Consider the following 25,196-nt stretch of genomic DNA (forward strand, 5'->3'; position numbering starts at 1 on the left):
ACTCAGCGAAGTGCCAGGGAACACCGCTGTTTGGTACCAGCGGAAGATCTGGTAGCTTAGGATCATTGGGCCAGATTCACCTCTCAGTTGCAGTAGTGCAAATGAGTAACTTCAGTGAAGCAATTGAAGACGCAGTAATGTAAACCCAGCTTCAGCGAGGGCGCAAAACAGGCCCCGGGGCACTCAAATCTCAAGCCAGATTTGCATGAAACTCAGCTCAGGAGAGATAGCTGACTAGAGATACCATCATCTCCCTGGAGTTTACTGAGGTGGTGGTGGTGGGGTTTCATCCATCCCTGATGCCACAGAGCAGTTTTCCAGGTTATTCGGTGCAGTGGAGGGATGGGGAGATGAGAAGGGATGGGGGTATCCAGGGCTGATAAGTCTGTGTACCCTGGAGCTACCAGGGCTTGTTCCAAGCAGCCGGGCTGCCTAGTGAGAATTCTGCACACATACACACCCCACCCCACGCACTGTCACACAGAGGAGCTGTTAGCTGCCCTGTCTCACACAATAGCTGTTAACCACAGTGCTGTCACTCACGCTGGCATTGCCAGGATAAACAGCATTCAGCTCTTATCTGCAGTGCGATCAGCTACAGTTTCACTGATCTTCCATGGCATCGCAAACATTGCTGCATGGCGGTGATGCCAGGGACAGGACCGAAACCCTGGCTCCAAGCCAGCCGGATGCGAGGGCCCTTCACCTCTCAGCACCGCTACACCAAGAAGAGTCACTTTACGTTCTAATCCTGAGTGTCTGCAGCAGTGCAGACGTTTGGACTCATCCCTGTTACAATCGACAAGACGTCCCCACACAGTAGACCCTACGCAGCGCCTCTGGCCTGTTTCAACCCAACTCCTTTCGCTGAGCAGGTGTCACCGGCAATGGCAGGTAGTCACGCTTCATAGGGAACATCACTGTTCCCAGTACTAGCAAGGCCCGGGAGCAGGGATTCCTGCCAAACAAAGGCCACATCAACTGGTCTACATCCTCACTGCATGCGGGGAAGAAAGGCAGCCAGGGGGAGCCCAGAAGGTGCAGCGGTCAGCAAACCAGAGGAATAGGGGCCTGAGGGCAGGTGCAGAAGCATGGGCAGAACCTCTGCAATCATCTTGAGGTAGCAAACCTGGGATGTCCCTTGAAGAGTTAGCTTCCTAACGGCAGAAGGGAATCACCCCTTTTTCTGCCTGAAAACCAACCCCAATTCCTCCCGCGTGGTTGTTGTCTGCAAGGATTCACCCATTCTTGTCAGACTCAGGGCAGGTCACATCAACGATTTGCTGAGCTATGACACTTTGTATTGGTTCTGCTTTCTGATTGGACAATTACATCTTTTTGAGACTGGGAGAATAACAAATAGCAAATGACACGTATCTGCTAGTGCTCCTTAGGCGAATGATTTGCTGGTAAAAGCCTCCAGCTCCACAGATATTTTCACAACTGACCAAGACCAAGAGTTTAGCAGGATTTACTTTTAAAAAGATCTTGATAGCAAAGCTGGCCAAAATTTTTCATTAAAAAAAATTGTTTCTCGAAAAGTGAGGAGTCAGCCAAATTGAGGCTGTGTCAAGGCAACTTGGTTTTGACCAAATTTTTGATGTTTTAACAATAATAATTGGAAATGAAAGGAAACAATCGTTTTGGTTTTAGCTTAGTAGTTGAAAACTAAAATGAAAAGAAAACAGCCATTTGAAATGAGCTAAATCTTTCCATTTCACCCCCAGAAATCTAAATCTGCCCCAGAAATTTTGGAATGAAATCATTTCATCTGGACTCTTTCAAGGAAAAACATGAAATTGAATTTTTCATTCAGCTCTAATTTACCTCATGTCTAGAATGTCCAGAGTCATAATGAAAATTATTAAAAAATAACCTAGCATTTTAGAAGAGGTATAAACCCCCCATGCTTCAGGGCATGATAGAACCACTATCCAGGGCTAATTAAAACTATCCCCACAGGCAGAGTATTCCACAACTGCGGGGTACTTACACCTTTCTCTGAAGCATTGTCAGAGACAGGCCACTTGACTGGACGGTCCTTGGGTCTGATTCCGCCTAGCAATTCCTTATATCCAGCCAGCATCCAGCACGAATAATAAGGAGCCACAAATAGCATTAGTTTATCAACTTGGTCACAAATAACAGTGAATCAGGCATTTCCCTGTTCTCCCATGAATGATTTCATTCCCATTCAAATGAAACTTGGTTTTAAACTATGCTGGTGAAGGGTCTGAGGTTGAATGGGAAAAGTGGAGCTTTTGATTTGACCAGTGCCCACACACTCCTGTGTCCTGTCCACCCCCAACGCCCCCTGCCCCACTTCCTCTGCCAAGGTAATCAGATATCTGTTGAGCCCATTTTGCTTTTATTACCATACAGTAACGCACACTACAGCTGTTAACTACCTACGACAGGGAACACACGCACAAAATAAAACAATAAATTAAAATAAAAATTGTGTAAAAAAAAGAAACGGATTGTGTACATTGAGTTTCTTGGTTGACATTTTTATTTGATCTTGTGGCTGACCGACAGCTTCAGGCTGCGAGGACGGGCAGCTCGGTTCAGTTCTCAGGATGGCTGCAGGGGTGTTTCCTCTGTTCTCTGGGAGCTTTCATTTCCAAAGCGCCGCTGAAGGCCTCCCAGTGGGCAGAACTGAGTGCCGAGGGGGGGACTGGTCCGTAGGCCTCTCGTTTGGCCCATGCACCACGGAGGAAACTCAGCTGTTGGTGGCGGTTGCTTTGTCTTTGTGAAATTGCTCCGGTTTTTCTTTTTGTTTTGTTTGCCCTGTATTTTCCCCTCCTCCTTTGTTCCTCTCATTGGTTTATTTGCCATCAGCCTGCCCCCTTTCTAGTCATTAGACGTGACATCAATGTCTTCCCCGTTGGACTGTTTGGTGGCAATCCGCCATCTATTGATGTGATGGGAACCTTTCTTCTTCTGGTCTGATTCGGGGCCTTCCTCTTCCAGCTTCTGCCTCTTGTATTTTGTCCTTCTGTTTTGGAACCACACTTTCACCTGGGTGAGACAGAAAGAGGAGGGGGGGGTCACAGAGATGCTATGCTCTCTCTGCGCATGTGCTTTGACTCTGAGCAAGCCACGCATTGAGAGGGGCCCTCTAGCTTTTTCTACACGGGAGACCACTTTGTAAGAAAGAACCCCGCTCCTTTCCCAACTCCCCAACCCACCGCAGCCTGACTTGCCAGATAGCCCAGGAATTGGTCTTCCCTTGCACATTTTACGTCAAGTGTATTGACTGTAATATAGATGTACGCTATATGTATATGCTTTGAGCAGGGGGTTGGACTAGATGACCTCCTGAGGTGTCTTTCAACCCTGATATTCTATGCTTCTATGATAGGTACTGTAGTGCAGTGTAGTGGTTGTAACGTACAGGTATGGTTGTGTATTGCATGGCTATGCAGCGTAATGAATGTGTAGTGTAGTGTGGTGATTATGTTTGTGTGGTGCAGTGATTGATTGTAATGTAGGGTAGCACAGTGATTGTAATCTGTATGTATTGTAACATAGTGACTAATGTATGTGTAGTGAAGTGACTGATTGCCATGCAGAGGTATTGTAGTGTATAATAATTGTAATGTATTTTTACGTTGATGTAGCAAGCTGATCAAGGTCAACCCTCTATCCCACACTGGAAGTTACCTTGACTAGCTACATCTACATAAAAACTACAACGCCTTGTCTCCGCTAGGATTTGACATGGAGATAGCCATCGGGATGCAAAAACCACACCTTTTGTGCAGTGCAGCCGTAGCCTAGAGCTTATCCAGTGCTGATCCCTAGGTGAAACTACAAACATTTGTAGCCTGACAAACATCTGGAGAATGTCCACACTGGCCTTTTCAAACATGTTAACTACCTTGAGATAACTGGCAATGAATTACAGGAGGTTAAAAACACAGGGGGCTGGGCTACACTAGGAGCTTCCATCAGCATAGCTGCAGGGCTCGAGGGGTGTGAAAAATCCACCCCCCTAAGTGATGTAGTTAGGCCACCTAATCCCCAGTGTAGACAGCACTAGATCACCAGAAGAATTTTTCCATCAACCTAGCTACCACCTCGGGTATAGGGATTACCTACGTCAACGGGAGAACCCCTCCTGTCAGAGTAGGTCATGTCTACACTGAAGCACTACAGCAATGGCACTGTAGCGTTTCATGTGTAGACATACCCTCCATTTGTGGGCCGCCAGGAAGGGCTGTGCAGCCTTCTGCTGGGTCACAGACTGAGAGTCGCTGCTGTTTCATTTTCATTTCATTTGTGCAGTGTCCAGTGGGAACCCGGAGTAGACTGAGAAGGGATGAAATACCAGGAGAGGGCGATTGGTCCTGGCTTATTTCTGGCCAAACCTGAAGCCTACCGGATCTCCATCCCTGCTTTTCAGACGCAAGCTGGCAGGTGAGTTTAGAAGCAGCTACACTTTGTAGATGCTTATGTCAGCCTTCGACAGCTCCCCTGTTGCTAGTTTCAGCTTCCACAGGTTCAAATAGGGACAGCAAGGAAAGAGATAAGAGAAACTGGGATGGCAACCCGGAGAAAGGTGCCCCAGTTTTGCTCAGCACAGAGCATCCCAAGAGGTGACAAAGGGACAAGCATTGCTCAGCAGCTGTACACTGCAAATTGTGTTGCTTGCGAACAAAATGTTTTTTAAAAAAATGTTTTTGACATGAAAGCAGCGTCTGTGAAAGGTGCGAAATTGAAAGCCAGGGACGGCAAAGCCCCTTGTGCATCACCTCCAAACATATACGCTGGTGGGATAAGCATCTCCACCCTGCTCTCTGCTGGAGGAACCATCTGTAGGAGGCAAGACGAAAGTGCCGGCCAAATGTCCCTTTATAACCTGGCTTCTCTGCTGAGGAAGAATGTCCCTCTAGCTAAAACCCTTCCATTGTGGTTCGCCAGACCTGAATTCTACTCTCAATTCTGCCATGGGCAAGTCACATCAGTCGCTCTGTGCCTTAGTTTCCTCATGTGCACAATGGAGATGATGCTACTTCCTACCAGGTGGAGGGTGGGGCGGGCTTTTATCCGCTGTCCTGATTTTCACAGGAGCCGAGCAGCCAGCCTCTCCCAGACCAGCTAGTCTTGGTGAAGTGCTCAGATTCTCTGGTGAAGAGCTTGTAACGTCAACTAGATAAAACGACAAATACTGGCAGCCACCTAGGGCAGGATTCAAACCAGCAACTTTGAGGTGAAAGAGCCCCTGCAGCTGCATAACAGAGTTACCAGATGTATGGCTGTGACAGGAACGGCTCAGAGCTCATGCAATGGCACTGCTCAATTTCTCCCTTGTCTACGCCTTTCTGTGATTCCTTTGGCTCTATATCTAGATGATCTCTCGTGTGACTCCGCAGCGGTGCCAGGGAACCCCACCAAGCTTTCCGGGGACACGTTTTGCACAGCAGCTGCTAGAGAGAATAAAGTTTCATTGTGTCATGTAGGCCCAAAGGGTTTTGCCTAGAACGGTGGTTCTCAATCAGGGCTCTGGGCCCCCTGCGAGCAGGTTTCAGGGTGGGGGAGCAGCATTACACTCGCTGGGGCCCAAGGTAGAAAGCTGAAGTCCCACTGCATGGGGCTGAAGCCTGGGGCCCTGAGCCCTGCCACCTGAGGCTGAAGCTGAAGCCTGAGCCATGTAGTTTCAAGGGGGCACTTGTGGCGTGGGGCCCCGGGCAACTGCCCTGCTTGCTAACCCCCTAATGCCAGTCTTGCCTTTTATACACAGAAAACCCATTGTTGTGGCACAGGTGGGCCGTGGAGTTTTTATAGAATGTTGCAGGGGCCTCAGAAAGAGAAAGGTTGAGACCCCCTGGCCTAGAATCCAGCAGGGCAGCTGGTACAAAGAGCATGGCGGGTACAGTGGCTTAGAATAAACGTGCACCGCACATTACAAGCCACCCCCCAATACCCATTCAATGAACAGTCAAATGCTTAGGTCTAAGTCCTAGTCCCAGCGAAGTCAATGGCAAAACTCCACTGATTTCCATTGTACCTGAGTGTGGCCCATATAGGCGGAGAGGAGGGATGATCCCATGGCTCTGCCTGGGAGATGGGAGATCTGACTCATTTCCTGCTCTGCCACAGACTGGAACACTTAGTCTCTCTGGCCCAGACTCTCGAAGGCATTTAGGCACCTAACTCCCATTTAATAAATGAAGTTAGGAGCCTAAATACCTTTGTAGGCTTGGGCCTCCCTAAAATGGGGATCAGCTTTGTCTCAAATGCACGTTGTGAGGATAAATAAGCACCTGACCCAGCTCCATGCTACACAGAGCTAATTCCTTCCCATTTGCTTTCACATTTCAAGGGCTGATTAAGATATAGCTATAAAATCTGTGTCCCGGCAGTACTGCAGCACCCAAGCCCCTTTGTCAAGCTAACCATGTGTGCCTCAGTTTCCCGATCCGTGCAATGGGGATAATAGCAACGCTCTACATCACCGGGGTGTTGGGAAGATAAGCGCATCAAAGACTGAGATGCTCAGATACTATGGTGATGAGGCAATGTGAGTACCTACATCTTCTACATTGATGCAGAGTTTATCTGAAGCTGTCTGAGGAGGGTCTGTGGGTGGATGTGACTGGAAGAAGGTGAGGGGGTGGCTCTAAACGGGGACTGAACCAGGGAGTGTGCTGCGGAGATGAGATGCCTGTGGTGCTGAGATGTGTGGGAACACATTTGGGCGGCCTGATGTCCAGGGGGGATGAGGTGTGAGTTTAAGTTGGTGGGAACATTGCCTTAACTGGTGACTTCCTGGATTTTTAGTGAAATAATTTAGCAACTGTCATTGCCAGTTAAAGGTTTTTGTGGGGGACTTTTCTGCTTTTCTTGGGCAGGGGGTGGGAGAGAGACATTTAGTGGTGCTGCTTATCAGAAGTTGCGGAGACAGAGGGAGAAAACTGGGCAGGCAGGGCAGGTAGAGTGGCACACAAAGACAGCTAAGAAGAGAGAGGCTGGTTAACTCAGGGCAAACGGCCACGTTTCACAACGGTGCTTAGAGTGCGCTTCTGTTCCAGAATGTGACTCTGGGAAAATTGTGCCTACATCTAATTTGCTCTGTCTATAAGCAGAAAGATGAGCTTTTTTAACAGCCAGGCCATACCCTTGCCCTGGGAATCAGTCGGGGTCCTTCTGGCTCACACACATCACCAGCAGTTATCTTAGGAGTAAGGTGTATCTCCTTTTTTCCGAACCCTCATTATCCAAATCCCTTTTTTGTCCCCCATATCCCAAGCTGGGAAACAAGGAAGAGATCGGATAATGTGGTGGTTCAGACACGAGAGCAGAGACCCCTGGCCAGAACTGTGAGGAGGAGGGGGAGACAGAGTCCCCAACCATGAGGAAGGCTGCCTCATTGCAGAATGGCAGAACGGCTCCTGCCCTCTCGATTATCCAGGCTCCCAATTAGCCACATAAAACCTTGTCATTTTCAGATATTGAGTGAGATATTTGCTTCCTCATTAGGCACTATTTAATCTTCATCCTATTTATGTCCCTCATTGCTGGAATATCTGAGCACTTCCCAATTTTTAATGTATTCATCCTTACAAGAGGTAGGAAAGTGTCATTTTACACATGGGGAACCAAGTCACAGAGAGGCTAAGTGACTTGCCCAAGGTCACATAGGAATTTGGTAGCAGAGCAAGCACTTGAATGTCGCTTTGCTAACAATTTTTCCACAAGACCACTCCTCCTTTTCACCAAGGTGCATGTCTGCATGCCACTCCCTGCTCTCTGGAGAGTCATGCATAACTGCCTTTACCTACTGAATAAAGAATATGAAGAGATGGAAAAAATGATCAAGGAACAAAATTTCGAGTGTCAGGATTTTCCAGCATTAACCTGTGTTACGGGGAGAGGTCTGAGAAGCTGCAAAGCAAACGGGTGAGTAACCGGCCTCAGAACAGAACTGCTGGCAGCGCAAAGCATGTACCCAGCCTGAGTTCCTAGTGTGATCTCATCAGAGTGCATGTGCCTAGACTGAGTCAACAGCTGGCTGAGAGGCCTCTGGGAAATAAACAACAGCCAGAGTTCTGCTTTGATGGTGATTCAGTTGATGGCCTTATTCCCTCCCAGTATTACTGAGTCTAGGCGCCAGCAAGACACTAGGGGGCATTGTGCTGCTTCACTATCTTGACCACTCCTGGCTGTTGAGATACCTATGGCTCATTTCCCCAGGAGCAATGAATGGGCCTGGCTGGATTCCCGTTCGGGCAGTTACATTCTGCTTCTCTACTGCCCCATTGATTGGACACAATATTATCTACTTTCTGTCTTGAAGTGCTATGCACCATGGATGGACAAAGGTCGTTGTCCACATCACAGCTGGCTGCATTTCTGTTGTGGGCAAAATAATCCCTGTATATACTTTATGCAGCGATTTAGAATCTTCCACCTTGAAATATAAGAACTGGTTATTTTATTAATACGGACGTTGTGCAAGACTGGTGGGTCCCACGGAAATCAAAGCACGTGGAATCAGCTTATTTGCTTTCTTAGCTTTAGGGTATTTTTAAAATAATATTTACAGTTGCTTTTCATTCAACAGCTCCAAAGCACTTTACAAACTTCAGTCCAGCCTCTCAGACACAGAGGATCTTGGGAAGTATCATTATCTCCAATGTATAGATGGGAAAACTGAGGCACAGAGCTATTAAATCAATAGCTAAGGTCATGCACAAATCAGAGCAAGGTATGGAACCCATCCTGACAGCCAGAGTGCTCTAAGCACTAGAGAGCACTTCTTTCTGAACTGTACGCCGCTTGGAGGAATCCATTCCAATATTGCAGGTGCCTAGGATGTGAAAGCCACGTTGCAAAGGTAAACCACCATCCCTCACACCATAGGAATTCCCAGGCTGGATCAGACCTGTGATCCATCTAGCCCAGATCCTGTCTGACAGTGGTCGCAAGCCAGATGCTGCTGAAAAAGTGCAAGAACCCCACACAGGGTGACCAGGGAGCAACTGTGAAAAAACAGGACAGAGGATGGGGGGTAATAGGTGCCTATATGAGAAAAAGTCCCAAAAAACAGAACTGTTCCTTTAAAAATGGGACATCTGGTCACCCTAACCTCACAGTAGGCAGAGGTAGGAGAATCTGCTCCCCAATCCCTAATAGAAATCGGCTTAAATGAAGTTGTTATCCCTTTCAAAATTCTTTTAGCATTAGCTATGATAATGCTAGATATTCTCATCCACATAAATGTCCATCCAGTTCCTCTGAATCGTACTAAATTCTTGGCCTCAGTGACATGCTGAGGCAGTGAGTTCCACAGTCTAATCACACCATGAGTGGAAATAGTATTTCTTTTTACCATTTTGCAATTTGCTGCCTTTCAGTTGCATTGACCATCCCTCTTGTTGTGTTAGGAAGCAGGGAGAACAGATGCTCCCAAGCTACTTTCTCTGTCCCTTTCATTGTTTTATAAACTTTTTATCTTCTGCCCTATATACACACTCAAAGTTTTGGACATTATCCTCATCTTGGGAATTACTCTAGGTTAAACTCTTCCTTGAGTTTTCTTCCCAGCTGTGTTAATGCAGCGCCAGCAATGAGCGGGAAAGTAACTCTGCTTGAAATTTTATGCTAATGTAACCAGGTTGCCTGAAGTTAAAATGCCACAGAAAAAGTAGGCAAATCCAAACGCCTGGATACTTAAACCTGAACTAGTTACTCTGTCTCTCTCTAATGGCTGGTTCATATACAGACTAAAAGCCTCACACAGGGAGCTGTTAGTGGAGATACTTCTTTCGCTCAAGTGGACGAGACCCATACTTCTAATGCTGAAGCTCCTGGCTTCAAACCCTGCTGACATCCCAGGAGATTTGTTATACAATGATAATCAACTGCTATGGAGGACTCTAGGGTTGCTGAACAAAGTTCTGTAGTGAATGGATCTTAATCCACTATCATCACGGCTATGTATGCATTTTAGTCTTCATATTGACCGTACATGAGCCAGCCATCAGAGCTATTCAGTGTTTTCTTTCTAGGATGAAACATTGTCCATAGAAGTGTATTAATTAACCCTTGTTTCTCCCCATTGCAGGCATAGGAATAAGATTCCTTGTCAGCCGTTCTCAACCTGTCTCATTCCGCTCTGCGTTGTTGTGGCAGGGGGTGGGTGGGCGGGTGGTGCCTTTGTATTTGGAGGCGGCCTGTGTGAAGCATGCAGGAGTAGCTGAGCAAGGAATAAATAGCACATGGAAACACTGGTTTAACAGCATTTCTGCCCTGTTACTCGGCACAGCACTTGATTCTTTCTAGGTTCTTTCCATGAGCTTGATCACAGTGGCATCTCTGAAGTGCCCTGCTCTGCAAACTCACACCATTCCCTACTGCACTGTATCCTTAGAATTCAGGGCCTGCCATGTCCTTCAGGGCAGAGATGAGATAGGACCGAGGTATAATCAATATGAAGAATATTCATTATGGAGGCTGCTGGACACAGTGGTTCTCTGGGGCTCACTAGCTGCCAGGCTGGATAACCCAGCTTGTGCTGTCTATTGACACCACATAGGGTCACTCTTCAGTCCTGGCAGGGACTAAACTGTCCTGGAGCGACCAGAGTCCAATTGCTTTCTGAATATACTACAAGGCACAGGTCACCATTGGCCAAAGCAGCTGAGCTCATAAAATCAGTATCTCCATTTTGTAAACTCCTCACCCCTAATAGCTCTGGAGTTTGTCTTTTCAAAACCACAGCAAAATTCAAATACAGGAATTTATGTTCAACAGACCATAAAGGTTACAAATATAAATGTGCAAAAGCCAGGGAATGAAAGAGTTAAGCAGTGATTATGGTCAGAAAAGTGACTGTAACCATGACACCTTTGTACTCAACAGACATGGCCCCATCCGAGTCTCTGAGTCAAAGCTGCCCAACAAGGGAAGTTTTCACTCCTTTTTGCCCTGCAGGGGCCAACACAGCTACAAGACAGGGCACCGGATTCTGTTCCGGCTCATTCATACTTAACCAAATTGTTAACCAGATTCCAGTCACAGATCTTGATTGTTTGTGTCAAGGCAGAATTCGGAAAGAACACAGCTTGTCTTTCTGATGCCCAGGCTGAATTTCCTGGGCTGGCAGTTAGAAGAAAACATCTTTGGGATTGTCGTTGGAGCAAACTGGATCAGGAGCCACTAAATAAATAAAATCCCACGGTGTCTGTTCTACAGTCACTTTATAGCCCACGAAAGCTTCTGCCCAAATCAATGTGTTAGTCTCTAAGATGCCACAAGAATGCCTCATTGTTTTTGCAGATACAGACTAATACGGCTGCCCCCTGGTACCTGTCACTTTCCAGAGTCTAACGGCACTTTAAGAGGGAAATTCTGTGTAAATCCATCAGAATCAGTGGAGATATTCCAGATTTATACCACTGTAACCGAGAGCAAAATCTAGTCCCACATTTAGCCTCAGAATGTTGCCTCCATCCCAGTGAATGTGTTTATATCCTTGTTATTCTGTCTAAATGTGCACTTTAATACAGTAATGGTAAGTGTTGTAGATACAGGATTAGCAAACTAACATTCCTTTGAGGTGCTGAACTCTTTCCTTCCTTAACTTTTGTGCGTTTATTTTCATACCTAGACTAGATGAGATGACCCTTGTGGTCCCTTCTAACCCTAGGATTCTGATTTCTGTTACCTTCACCATCATTGAACAGCATCCCAGTGTTTGGCTTAGGAGGAGGGATAGCTCAGTGGTTTGAGCATTGGCTTACTAAACCCAGGGTTGTGAGTTCAGCCCTTGAGGGGGCCACTTAAGGACCTGAGACAAAAATCAGTATTTAGTCCTACTAGTGAAGGCAGGGGGCTGGCCTCAATGACCTTTCAAAGTCACTTCCAGTTCTAGGAGATAGGTATATCTCCCATTATTATTGGTTAATTGGCAATATAGTCACATTGGAACCCAAATAGTTTTTCTACAATAAAGCAAGGCCTTGACTGTTAGTGCTGTTATTGTTATCGACAGAATGCCATGTATGTTAATTCAAGGCACACCTCTTGCAGGTGCTAGACACAGGACAGATTGATTTTCCTCTCTGCTCTGCATGCCATTGGATCTATTGTCAATGCATCTCATGACCACTGTTAATGGGACACTGCAGTGCCTAACATAATCCTCCCCTGCTGGCCGTGACTCATCTCTCTGTCCTAGGTGTCAGAAAAAATCAGTAGCCACTATGGAGCTGCCACCTGTGAAAAAGGGAGCTAGGCCAGACACAACACTATTCATTCGCCACCCCACAACCCCCCAGTCACAGCCAAAAGCAGTGGCAAGAAGAAATAACATAGGAGGCCTTTCCCCTTGAGATTGCACAGGACTTTTTGTCTTCCAAGCCCAAATGTTCATCAGGAATCCACACAGCACTCTTTTCAGGGGGTGGGAAAGGTTATTCTCCCCAACATGTCATAGACAGGGAAACTGAGGCAGACATGCTGTGACTTGCCTGTGGTCACTGATTCAAGCTCAAGAGGGCATGGCTCCCAGACCTGTGCTCAGGCCACTAGCACCTCTCCCTTCTATTGGAGTGTCTAGTCTTCCAGGGTAGGGGCCCACACTTCCCTATAGGAGTCTCGACTAACGGAATTTTGGAGGGGGAGGAATTTTCCCCATGGAACAACAAGCGGTTCTGCCTCCTAAACCACAGATCAGCAGGGCAAGGGGCATCCACTCAGAGACCCTTGCCATTCTCACTGCCAGCCTGCCAGCATGGCTCCTGCGTAGCGAGTGGCTATTCTTCACTCACTGCACATATAAGACTTTAGCAGTACAAATTCACCCTCTTCCCCTGCCCGGTTTGCCAGCTTGGTCATGCAGGTGCACCTACAGCTATGCTTTCCTGAACTGCCAACTGGGGTGGGCTGGCTTTTCCCACTGGGGGTGGATGACAGAAGGAACCCAACAAAGCATCTCAGCTGAACCCAAGTTTTTCCTGGAGGTAACTGGGGCCTTTGAATGAGGGTTTTGAATTTTGGGATAATAAATGTTAGGCCCAGCCTTGCTCTCAGGTCAATGGCGAAGCTCCCCCTGATTTCGCCAGGAGCACCACTGAGCCCTCGCCTGGGGATGGAGTGTTTTGAAACAGAACCACCCAGCCATGGTCTTCCTCCTGCTTTGCAGCTGGAGTTTACAGGAGTCGCCTCCAATACCTGCCTCTGGAGGAACAGGATGGTTTTCATTTGCCAAAAAGCTTCACAAAAAGTCAAGCAGCATTTTGTCAATTTCCGTTGGCAAAATTATTCCAACACCACACACACACAAACAACACACACTCGACAGCCAACACAACTCCTCCATCCACACCTCTAACAGAGAGCCACAGCCCCTCCTAAACAACCCAACACACACAGCACACAGACAACACATGCATCCCGGCATCAGCACGTCACAACGAACCCACAACCCTCCAACACAAATCGACACACTCACTCCATGCACAAATGACGCGCGCATTCCAGTTCAGCACGTCGCACCAAACCCTCTGACACCAATCGACACACACGTAGCGTACAAGCTACGCACACTTCCTGCAGCACTTCACATCAACTCCTCTGACACAAATCAACACTTACACAGCACACAAACTACACCTGCATCCCAACATCAGTGCAGCACAACAAACCCACAACCCCTCTGACACAAACTGACATACACAAATTACACCTGCATCCCGCATCAGCATGTCACACCAAGCCCACAAGCCTCCTGACACAAATTGACCCACAGAATCACAGAAACGTAGGGCTAAAGTCAGACTAAGTATACATCGCAGTACACAGGCAACCCCCGTCTCCCAGCATCAGCACTGGAGTTGTGCGTGTGTGTGTCTTTGAGGGCCGGTTAGGCAATTTGCACTTTTCTCATCTGAAATTAAAAATGTCTGTGTGATTGTGTGTGTGATTGTGCATTAACGGGATGAGAGAAGGTGCGTGTATTATACAAGAAGGATCCTATCACGTAGGCCAGACCTAGGACCAATGTACTGTCCTGTCTGCCCCCGTGCTATGGATCTATTCTCCACAGGCTGGACACAGACTGTGCACACATCCCAGCACCAACACATCACACCAAACCCTCTTTCTCAAATCCACACATAAAGAGAACACAAACTACACATACATGCCAGCATTATCAGCACAGCACCCACAACCCCCCACTCCCCAACCAAATCAACACACAGCACACAAACTACACACACCACACCCTAACAGCACCACAGCACACACAAACTCACCACCCCTCCTAACCAAATCAACACACAGCACACAAACTACACACACCACACCCTAACAGCACCACAGCACACACAAACTCACCACCCCTCCTAACCAAATCAACACACAGCACACAAACTACACACACCACACCCTAACAGCACCACAGCACACACAAACTCACCACCCCTCCTAACCAAATCAACACACAGCACACAAACTACACACACCACACCCTAACAGCACCACAGCACACACAAACTCACCACCCCTCCTAACCAAATCAACACACAGCACACAAATTACACATACCACACCCCAACAGCAGCACCCACAACCCCACCACTCCTCCTAATTAAATCAACACACAGCACACAAACTATACACCCCAACAGCAGCACAGCATGCACAACCCCACCACCCCCCTAACTAAATCAACACACAGCGCACAAACTACACATATCACACCCCCACAGCAGCACAGCACACACAACCCCACCACCCCTCCTAATCAAATCAACACACAGCACACAAACTACACCCCCCACCCCAACAGCAGCACAACAGCCACAAACCCACCACCTCTCCTGTTAGTGGGTATGGTGTGGGCTGGATCCCCTGTGGGCACACCCCAGGCTGACCCTCATTAGTAGGTGTGTTATAGCCCTGTTGAATCTATTTCAGCCCCCCGCTCTGGTGCCTATGCCCCAGCCTCAGTCTCTGTTAACTCCACAGGACAGGAGATTAGTGACCCTTCCATACACCTCATACCCTATATCTAAAGGCAATTTCTGGGCAATACCCAGCTCTTTCCTGGGCTGGGACTCAAAGGGATGGACAGGTGTGGGTGGGTCTCTTCAGACCCTTCTCCACCTTCTTTCTGGGCTGCTCCAGATGTTGCTCTCTGGTCCCAGTTGTGCCTCACTCCAGCTGTGACACTGCAGCTGCCTCTTCTCAGGAGCGGATGCAGGTGCTTCCAAGCATCCCAGAAAGTCTTAGCTGAGACTGGGACAAAGCGCAGAAATCAAGTGCCAGAAGAAGAACTGCTCAGAGACGGAGCAAGGTCCTGCCTTGAGCGCCACACTTCTGCAGACGAGAGTAGGCCCAGGAGTCGAGTTACTGAATTTGGGGGACATTTGCACTTCTCTCATCTAAAATAAAAAATATGTACGGGCATGTTTATATGTGAGTCTCTGTGTGTGCGCAGTAGGAGAGAAGGTGCCTATGTTATGTAAGAATGGTGTTTGTGTGACAATCTTACCTATGCGATGGTGCACATGTCATGCATGACACACCATGTGTGTCTTATATATGATGAAGTGTATGCCTTATACTGGCAGTGTGTGTGTGTCTGAGATGTGAGGTGTGTGCATGTATATTTTACACATCATATACCCACACTGTAGTAATATATGTGGTGGCTATAAATGTGTGTTACAATCTGAGCTACACTTTTTAATTCCTCTTTTGAGACGCGTGGATGGGATAAATTGATTCCAGCGACCGGTCAGGGTCTCTGTCAGTACTTTGATGCCCATTCATACAGTAATACATATGTTTCAGGTACAGCATTTGTGTGTTTCTCATGGAAAATTGGTTCTTCCCCGCCACACTCACTTTACATGATCAAACATAAATTTTAAAAAGCTACAAAGCTAATGAAAAAATAAATTAATAACACTACACATCTGGGCTGAAATCGAAAAGTTCCCTTTGGAAATAGCTCTGCTGCTGCATTTATGAGCTGAATTACTTTGGTGATCATTCAGGACCAAGTCTGATCCTCCTCCTCCTGTTTAGCATCTTACTCCTAATGATTTCTGTGGGACGCTTTGTGGAATGAGATGATACTGAAATGCTATTAAAGGCTCAGAATCTGGCCTTAGGTTATTGGCGATTCCAAAGAGAAGTCTCTCAGTGCAAACTGCCAACCTGTGTTCACTGAGTGACTGCAGATGATAAATAACCCTGTACTAGAAAGCTACAAAAATGCATCCACGGGATTTCTAGAACTATAAATATACAATATTTATAAATATACAATAAAACGTGAGATTCTGCTCTCTTTCTGTCCATACACATGCACATTCACCCAGATTTAGAGATACACGTCTTTCAATTTTCTGAACAAATCACAATTAGGCTTGGGGCAACATAGCACAATCCCAAGGATTCCTTGACCCCCTGGGGCAATATTTGACGGCTGTTGCCTTCAAAACTAATTGGCATTTGTTTCATTAACCTTTTGGGGTTTTTCTGAGAGCTGGCTTTATACGTGAGGCATGACAGAAGAAGCAAAGAAGAATACAGGACCGCAGAGCATGGGTGATGACAAACGGCATCCCAGTGATTGACCTGTCTCATTGGATTTGGGGTGAACACATTTAAAATGATCCCCTGGGGTTCAAAAAATTCCAAATGGGGATATGCAGAGCCAAAGCACTGAGGAGACTGGATCTGGATCCAAGTCTGAATTCAGCCTTATCTATCTATCTATCCAGTTTTCCAAAGGTTTAAAGCTGTTCCTGAAATTATGCCTGATAACCCAAACTCAGAAACTTTTTAATCCTGGGGCAACTTTTTGCTGCTGAGATCTTCCAAGAACCTGTGTGCGCGTGCGTGCGTGCGTGCATGTGTGTGTATACATACGTGTACATTTAGTTATATATTTATACTGTATAATATATACTCACACAGAATTTAGCAAGATTCAAAAACAGATTGGCCACTGATGTGGATAATGAGAACATTCACGGCTACATTAGATTGGATAACAACATCGAAGGACTATAAACCTTCCTAATTCAGGGAATAAGACAACCACTGACTGAGAGGAGTAAGAAGAAACTTTCTCAATGTGCAGCTTATTCCATCTTGTCCACTGTGGGGAATTTAGCACCTTTCTCTGAAGAAGCTGAAGTTGGACACAGCATACTGAACTAGATAGACCTCTGGTCTGATCCAGTCTGGGTATATTCCTTCGCTCCTTCACCTCTGCATCTTTTCTCTCTGTGGTATATTTTTTACACCCACACTCCTATCTATAATATTTCTGGATTTCAGTTTTTCTTAATGCTGTGAGGAAAAATGCCCTTGTAAAATCTTGTCCAAGATGGAGGAAAGTTTAGTTAAAATGAATCTCCATTCCTTTTTAATTTACAGCAACTCCTGGCTCCTATTTCTTATCTGGCTCAACTTATACAAATTGTAAAGTTTGTTTATATTGACAAACAAGTGCAATAAGGTTCCTTTTTTGCAGTGTTACATGCAATGGAATGATGCTACAGGTCATAGGTTTTTATAGCAATGAATGTTCTAATGATTGTTATTAGCAAGAATAGTTATCCCATAATTATGTATAAGTTAAAAATTAATCCACAAAGTATTGTTCCATTAGCCCAGGACTTTGGGGGAAATGATCTTACAAACATTTGCACTGCTGGGTCTCAAGCCCTTGATATAGTGAATAATAATAATCATAGTAAGCTGACTGAGCAAAGTAGGGGAAAGTCTTTTATCATCTACAGATACCAGAGAGTCAGGCTGGGAGTTAAGCTAGTCAGATTTGTTGCCTTTCTCGTTGTATAGTGTAATAAGACTGCGTCTTTGAAGTCCTGAGGAATTTCCTCCCCTTTCCAAATATCCTTATTCCTTATTCATTTCTTGCAGATAGTTGACAGTTTTTGATTCAACAGATACAAGGGAGAGCCAGACCATAATAATAGTAACCTACTTTGCTAAAGGAAAATGATTCTGTGCTCTGCAACTATCAGTCCCTTGGCCTGCAAATACAATTTGCGCTAACAGGTGCAATTCCTTGCAGTACCTTGTCTGAATATCCACCCACCCTAACTTCTGTGTCGGCTCAGCTTGGGGGAGCAGAGGAAAGCTCTTTGCCCAGCAGAATGGGAGCAGCTTCAGGGAACTGGCTGCACAACTGTGCTGAGACCCGGGATGCCTGCTACATCGCCTGGGGCCTGATGCCCTCCCATTTCACCCTAGTTACAGATGTTTTAGGGGCCCCTTTGAGTACAGGCCCTGGTACAATTGTTCCCCTCTGTGCCCCTCCCAATGAAACATGTGGCATGCTATTGCACCCCCACAGCCAAGCAAAGGTGACCTATCCATTTCTGCATGGCACGCAACACCACAACGGAAGGAGGAAGAGAGGCTCGGGAGGGAGGATGGCTGGATCCCTCCCCCTGTACTTACCTGGGTCTCAGAGAGGCTGAGGCTGCTGGCCAGCTGTTTGCGCTCGGCCCCCACCACGTAGTGGTTCTTCTCGAAGGCCCTCTCGAGCCGCAGGAGCTGGGATGGGGAGAAGGCCGTGCGGATCCGCTTGGGCTTCCTGGCAAATGGCCCATGCAGTAGCAAACCTTCCTGGGACACTTCGCTCCCTGCAGACAAAGCACTGAGAATCAGAGACATGCCAGGCCAGGGCTCACACCTCAGGGCACCCCCCCACCAACTTCTTAGTCTGCCCAGCCCCCTCCCTGCCCCACCTCTCGCTGGGGAAATGTGTGAGTGTGTCCTGTGGGTGACTCGCCCCTTTCTTTGCAGGCTGTTCCTTTTCCTCTCCTGTCCCCCAGCCACCAAAGGGGCTTCCCTTCCCCCTACTCTGATCTTCATGCGTGGGAATGAAAGTCCCTTGGGCAGCCTCAGGATTGGGGAGCCCTAGGGAACACAAAGAAAGAAAGAAAGAAAGAAAAAGAAGAGGACAGGAAGGAAGAAAAGGAAGAAAGAATAACGAGAAAGCACAAGAAAGCAAGTGAAGAATCCGATGAAGTGGGTATTCCCCCACAAAAGCTCATGCTCCAAAGCGTCTGTTAGTCTACAAGGTGCCACAGGACTCTGCTGTTTTACAGCTCCAGACTAACAGGGCTCCCCTTCTGATACAAGTGAAGAATGAATCAGAAGCAAGAAAGCGAAGAGCGCACACACAAGGGATGTGAACGAAGACGTGGCGGTGGGTGATTTCTATGAGTTTGCGGTGGAGCGATCCGGCCTCCTGCCTCCCCGCTTCCAAAGGGGGACCCCCGCCCAGAACAGGGAGCCAGCCCCAGCCCCCCGCGAGCGGCCCCGGCCAGCAAGCTGAGCTCCGCTCCGCGCCGTGCCGCGCTGCGCAGGGACCTGCCCTGTAATTAAAGCCCGGGCAGAGTAACAAGGCCGAGCTTATTGGTGCCCATAAATCACAGGGAGGCTCCCTTTGAAACGGGCCTTATCTCTGCCCCCATCCAGGGCGGGGTCAGGCCGCGGGAAGAGCGAGGTGCTGCAGGTACCGCCGAGAGCCCCCTGACAAATGATCTGGCGGCGGCTGTCAGGACCCTGCACTTAAGCAATTGCAAAGCGAGCGGAGCTTTTAATTAACTGCTCAGCCGGGGACAGGGAAAGCCGGGGAGCCTGCAGCGCCTCAGAAACGGCCGAGCCTTGCTAGGGTCTTAGGAGCCGCATTCTCCGCCCGCACTTGTCCCGCTGCGGCCGGGGCCCTGCCTGGGAAAAGGAGCCGCAAAAAGCAGCGTCATGACATCCAAAGTCCTGGGAGTAACTCCCGGCTGGAGCGGGGTCGGGAACACAGGAGCGGCAGCCGGGAAAGCAACAGATAGATAGATAGATGGGGCGGATGAGGCGGATGGGGATAGATAGATAGATGGGGCGGATGGGGATAGATAGAAAGAAAGAAAGAAGTGGACATCGATAAGTATAGTAAATGGAAAGAAAGGGAAATAGATGCATAAGAGAAAGAAAGAAAGAAAGAAAGACAGTTATTGGCTAGAGGCGAAGCAGTGGCTCAGAGATCGCTGGTAAAAAGACAGAAGTGGCCCTAGGTACATTAGTTCGGGACTGGAAAGGCCGAGCACTTGCTACACAAATCTCCCTTGATCCGAGTGACCCCTTCCCCCCAGTATCACCGGCGCAGCAGAGGAAAGTCGGGTGGAATCGGGGAGACCCCCTCCGCCCCTTTGCGGAGGAGAACCCCCCTCTCTGGGCAAACCTGGCCGCCTGGAGAAGCGTCTTCTCCCGCTGGCGCTGGCCAGGCTGCCAGGGAAAACAGGAGGCTGGGTTAGGGCACGGGCCGGCGGGCAGCCTTTGGCCATTGCACACCGAGGCTGAACCCGTCCCAGCCAGGTCTACAGTGGAGCCCAGAGCGCCCGGACTTTACAGCTGGGGACCCGTTTCTCCCCCATTCCCAGGCCCCGGGGGGGGGGGTTTCCACCTCCTATCTGCTCCCCGCTGCGCCTCCAGCCAAGTAACCGGGCAAGAAATCTCAGCCGCGGCCTCTGGGAGCAGCGCTGAAGTTGGTGACCAACGTCCCAGCGAAGCGGCTCTGCTGGGGAATCGCTGAGAACCGGGCTGGCCAGGCCCCAGCAGCGATCCGGGAACGGACTACCAGCGAACCCGGCCGCATCCCCCCCGGGCTGCAGCCCAGGCGGTGCGGTGGGGGGGGGAGAGACAGCCCGGGCTGCGATCCTTTCGGGCCAGGGACCTTTCCCTCGGCAGCTTTGTACAGCGCCGAACGCCGGATCCATGACTCAGGGGGCTCTGGGCGCTGATACAAATCAATCGTCAATAAAGCCGCGAATACACGTCAGGTGGGGGGATCCCACCCAAACTGGTCTATGGCTGGACACTTCCTCTCTGCAGCCGCTCTCCGCTGAAATGCCCTGGAGCAGGAGGAGGCAGGAGAGCCCCCGGTGCTAGCCATTCAGAAGGGATCTCCAAGCGCACAGCGGCCCTAAGCTGACTTTTACACTTTCCCTTGTAGCCCACTTCCCTGCTCCGCCTCCCCGCGAAACAGGAGCATCGCCGAGCCTAGAATGGACAGAAGCGATTTGTTTTTGGGGGGAAGGGGTATTTGCTTTGTATATTGGGCGGGGGGAGGCGGGTGCCACATGGGATCCGGGGATCTTTTTGCCCGTGTGGTTCCGCTCCCAGAAGCAGGGCGGGCAGCGGCTGGGATGTCCGGCCGATCCCCTCCCGCGAGCAGGAAAAAGGGATTTTGCCCAAAGAGGGAACTTGCTCTGACCCCCTGGATTTTTTTTTTATCTCTCAGGCTAATCTGTGCTGCTGACACATAACAATTTCAGCAATCTCGCGAGCGGCAATTTATTGCTTAAGCAGGCATAGCCAGGAGCCAGGCGAGAGAATTTGCTGCTGAGGAGATAACCTAATCTTTCCCTTCCCGCCCAGAACAAAGCCAGCCTTTGATGATCTCCTGCTCTCTTTTTACTTGGTTTAGTGTATGGAGTGAAAAGCCTAATGTGGATTTGCATTTATAACTCGGTAATGAGGATTGGGGAGAGGGGGTGGGTGGGGAGAAACACCCGAGTATCTCAGCAGCTTTGCAACCTCAGCCTGGGTCAAACTCCTAACACAGGCTCTTGTTTTCTTTACCCCAAAAAAAATATTAAAAAAGTCTCCTTTTGGAGATTAGGTGCAAGCGAAACCTTTCCCTTGGTTTGAGAGACTAGAAGGGAAATTTAGAGAATAGAAGAGAAATTGCATATATATATATATATATATATATATACACACACACAACTGCTGGAGGTATCATATAATAATTGCTGAGCAGAAATCCGCGGGAGTTTGTGGGTATGGAAGGACTAATCATTTCCAATATATTATGCATTTTGAGGAAATAATTCTCCGAGACATACACCCACGTGGGCACAGGGACTTATTTTTTGCATAGGATTCCAATTGGATGCGATACACAAACGCACACCTAGCCACAGGCATACGCTTATTTACACGTGTCAATTACTAGATCTATTTCTATTTTTCATATACTTCTAGTTGTACATCAGGTCTAAAAATGACATATGTAGGTTAAATGTTTTGTTATAAATCGAAAGAAGTAGCAGACAGCCATGTGAACACACATCACATCCAGGGTTCAAGTGTATGGCAGCTGTGACAAAGTAAATGCGTGCGTGTGTGTGTGTGTGTATACACAGAGAGAGATCGCCACCCCAGCCACATAAAAGTATGTAAATTATATATAAAGAGATGAGTATATTTGCAAAATAGAATCTAATCTCTCTATACTGTGTGTAGGTACAGAGTGTATAATATGAACTTTATTGGCTACGTTATATCTGTCACATACCCTGGAGGGAAGCTATATCTAGCAAATTATATATATCTATGCAAATATAATTATATGTAATTTTTCCACGAGCCTGGCCTATAGACACTGGGGCTGATCCTGGCTTTTACAATCAATGGCAAAAACTCCCCCTGACTTACTGAGTTCAAAGGCATCCGGGCTCGGATCCCTTATTCGATCATTGTTTTTCTTTGCCCCCAGACCCGCTCAGATCTATTATTAAAAATACCCCAGCGCAGGGGCGAGGTTTCTCCCACTCCCAACGCGCCCTGGGAAATGCGAGAGCAGCTCCTACATTTATTGCTCCAGTTTTTTTTTTATTTCTTCTGGGAAACTAGATTCACAATTACCCAGGGGCTGTGTCCAGCAGCGCCCAGCCAGCAGGGTCCGAATGCTGAGAACAGATGTCCCGGGAGAGAACAAGAAAACTTGAGCTGAGTTTAGGAACAAGGCTGCCGAAGCAACAGTTTTAACGCCGCAGACCTTTCCCGTGGATTTATTTCGTAACCTGCCTCTCTGCCGCGAGACTGGGCCGCGAACAGCTCAGGGACAGGGGGGACGAGTTTAGTTTACGTGAAAACAAAAACAAGCAGGCAAAAAAAAAATAATAAAACCAAAATCAAAATCCAGAGAGCTTGAAAACAACATCCAATAATTCTTTTAAAAGGAAATATTTGATTTACTACAGACGTGTGTTTTCTATCTACACACGCTCCTTAATTCGTTCATATTTGTTCCTTAAACTATAAATACGCTCGTATACTTTTCAGCATCTCAGCTACCGCGTTCAGATATTATAAATATCTCTATAAACGAAATCTTGGTAATCTAATGTTTGTATTTTCCCTTGAAACAGCGATGCATTGTTTTCAAGTCTCATGGTTCTTTATACATACACAAATCGGCACATATACAGATACAGGACAACACGCATTCATGTTTGTAATTGTGTTGCATGCATATAGTGCTTGTGTAGATTGCTGCACTGGAAATATATTTGTATATTAAAAGTCCTATGGAGAGAGAAAGAATACATATACCTATATCTGAGGATGCAATAGAAACGCAAGCTCACAAGAAGATAGATGGATAGATAGATAGTTAGATAGATAGATAGTGGATGAGATAATATATATTTTAAGGATCCACTACTGTTTATGGATGAGACAAGCTTTCCAGCTACACAGAGGTCTTCTTCAGAATATACACGGCAATACACAAGCAGTATATGCATGCGGTACAATGATATCTATGTATGCATTTGTGTAGACGTGCATATGCATGCAAGCTGCTTCAGAAGAGCTCTGTAGCTGGAAAGCTTGTCTCTGCCACCAACAGAAGTTGATCTTTTAAAAGACAAGTCTCAGAGCGGTAGCTATGTTAATTTGTATCCACAAAAACAAGGAGGAGTTCGGTGGCACCTTAAAGACTAACAGATTTATTTGGGCATAAGCTTTCCTTGTTAAAAAACCCACTTCTTCAGAGCATGGAGTGAAAATTACAGATGCAGGCATTATTATACTGACACAGGAAGAGAAGTGGAGAACCAGTGCTGACAAGGCCAATTCAGTCAGGGTGGATGTGGTCCACTCCCTATAATTGATGAGGAGATATCAATATCACGAGAGGGAAAATTGCTTTTGCAGCAATTGCCTTTTACTCCATGCACCTGAAGAAGTGGAGGTTTTACCCACAAAAGCTTATTCCCAAATAAATCTGTTAGTCAACTGGACTCTTAGTTGTTTCTTTAAAAGACATTACCTCACCCACGGTGGTTCTTTTATCTCTTGGGACCAACACTGCAAAGAGGATGGATAGATAGATAGATAGATAGATAGATAGATAGATAGATGGGGTGTATGGGGATAGATAGATAGATAGATAGATAGAGGGAGTGGCTGGGGATAGATAGATAGAATGCTGAATGCAAGAAGAAATCAACAACAAGAAATTGTTCAATGCACTAAAACTCTGCCCTTGCATTTCGTATGTGTGGGAATAAGCCTGGATCTACACATGTCCAGCACACACCTGCATAGACCCTCTATTCCTTGTGACTCCCTGGCCTCTCGCTAAAGGAAGTGGCTGCCTGGTTTGCCCGGTAGGTCTGTCTATGCGTTTTGAAGGGGAGGGACAGGGGCAGCGACAAGCCGGGGAAATCCCCTCCCTTCCCGAGGCTGGAGATTCCTGATTTACCTTGAAATCGGTGTCCGAAGAACCTGTTCCTCAGCACCCAGGGGTAGAAGTTGAGGGGGTCTCTGTGCTGGGGAGCGAAGAAGGAGTGCGGGTGCTGGAGCTGGGACGCGCCTAGCTGGTGCGGGTGGACGCTCAAGGAGGGGTGGCTCACGGCCTCTGGGAAGACCAGCTCCGGGCTGCTGTACAGGGACCTGCCGGCTGCCGCGCTGTGAAAGCCATTGACGAACGCCTCGGCCGTGGAAGGGTTGGGGTAGTTGAGGGCTGTAGGTCGGATGGGGTCCTCTGAAGCCAAGTGATTGTCCTTGGCCACCAGCGACTCGATGGTGAAGCACCGCTTAGCTGCTGGCTGGAACATGATTTGGTCTGGAGTGAGTTCTTTGGAGGGGGTTGTGCCTCTTGTGTGTGTGTGTGCAAAAGATCCCCCCCGAAACACACACACACAACTCTGCCCCCCGCCCCCCCACCCCCCAGCCCAGAAGAAGTGCAAGCAGGTGAGCGTGTCTTTCCCAGCGAGGTGAAAGCAGCCAGGGAGCTGCGATCCAGGCAAACTTGTCCCTTGCAGAGAGGAGAGCAGAGTCCTGCAGGCAGGCTGGTTGCTTTGGAGGCGGGGGGGCTCCCGCAAGACGCACACTCACACCTCGGT

At 47.8% G+C, this 25,196-nt stretch overlaps 1 protein-coding gene across 1 annotated transcript; it reads right to left on the reverse strand.

The window, feature by feature from the left end:
• Positions 1–2,400: 2,400 nt before the first annotated feature.
• On the reverse strand, positions 2,401–24,958 carry LOC116815999 (homeobox protein EMX1). The gene is made up of 3 exons (XM_032764865.2): positions 24,554–24,958; positions 18,460–18,644; positions 2,401–3,021 (listed from the first exon to the last, which is right to left on the reverse strand). The coding sequence occupies exons 1-3, from the start codon at positions 24,906–24,908 to the stop codon at positions 2,854–2,856; spliced, it is 708 nt and encodes a 235-aa protein (XP_032620756.1). The 5' UTR covers positions 24,909–24,958; the 3' UTR covers positions 2,401–2,853.
• Positions 24,959–25,196: the final 238 nt, after the last annotated feature.

Source organism: Chelonoidis abingdonii, chromosome 5, assembly GCF_003597395.2.
Source record: "Chelonoidis abingdonii isolate Lonesome George chromosome 5, CheloAbing_2.0, whole genome shotgun sequence".
In the NCBI taxonomy this organism is placed as follows: domain Eukaryota; kingdom Metazoa; phylum Chordata; order Testudines; family Testudinidae; genus Chelonoidis; species Chelonoidis abingdonii.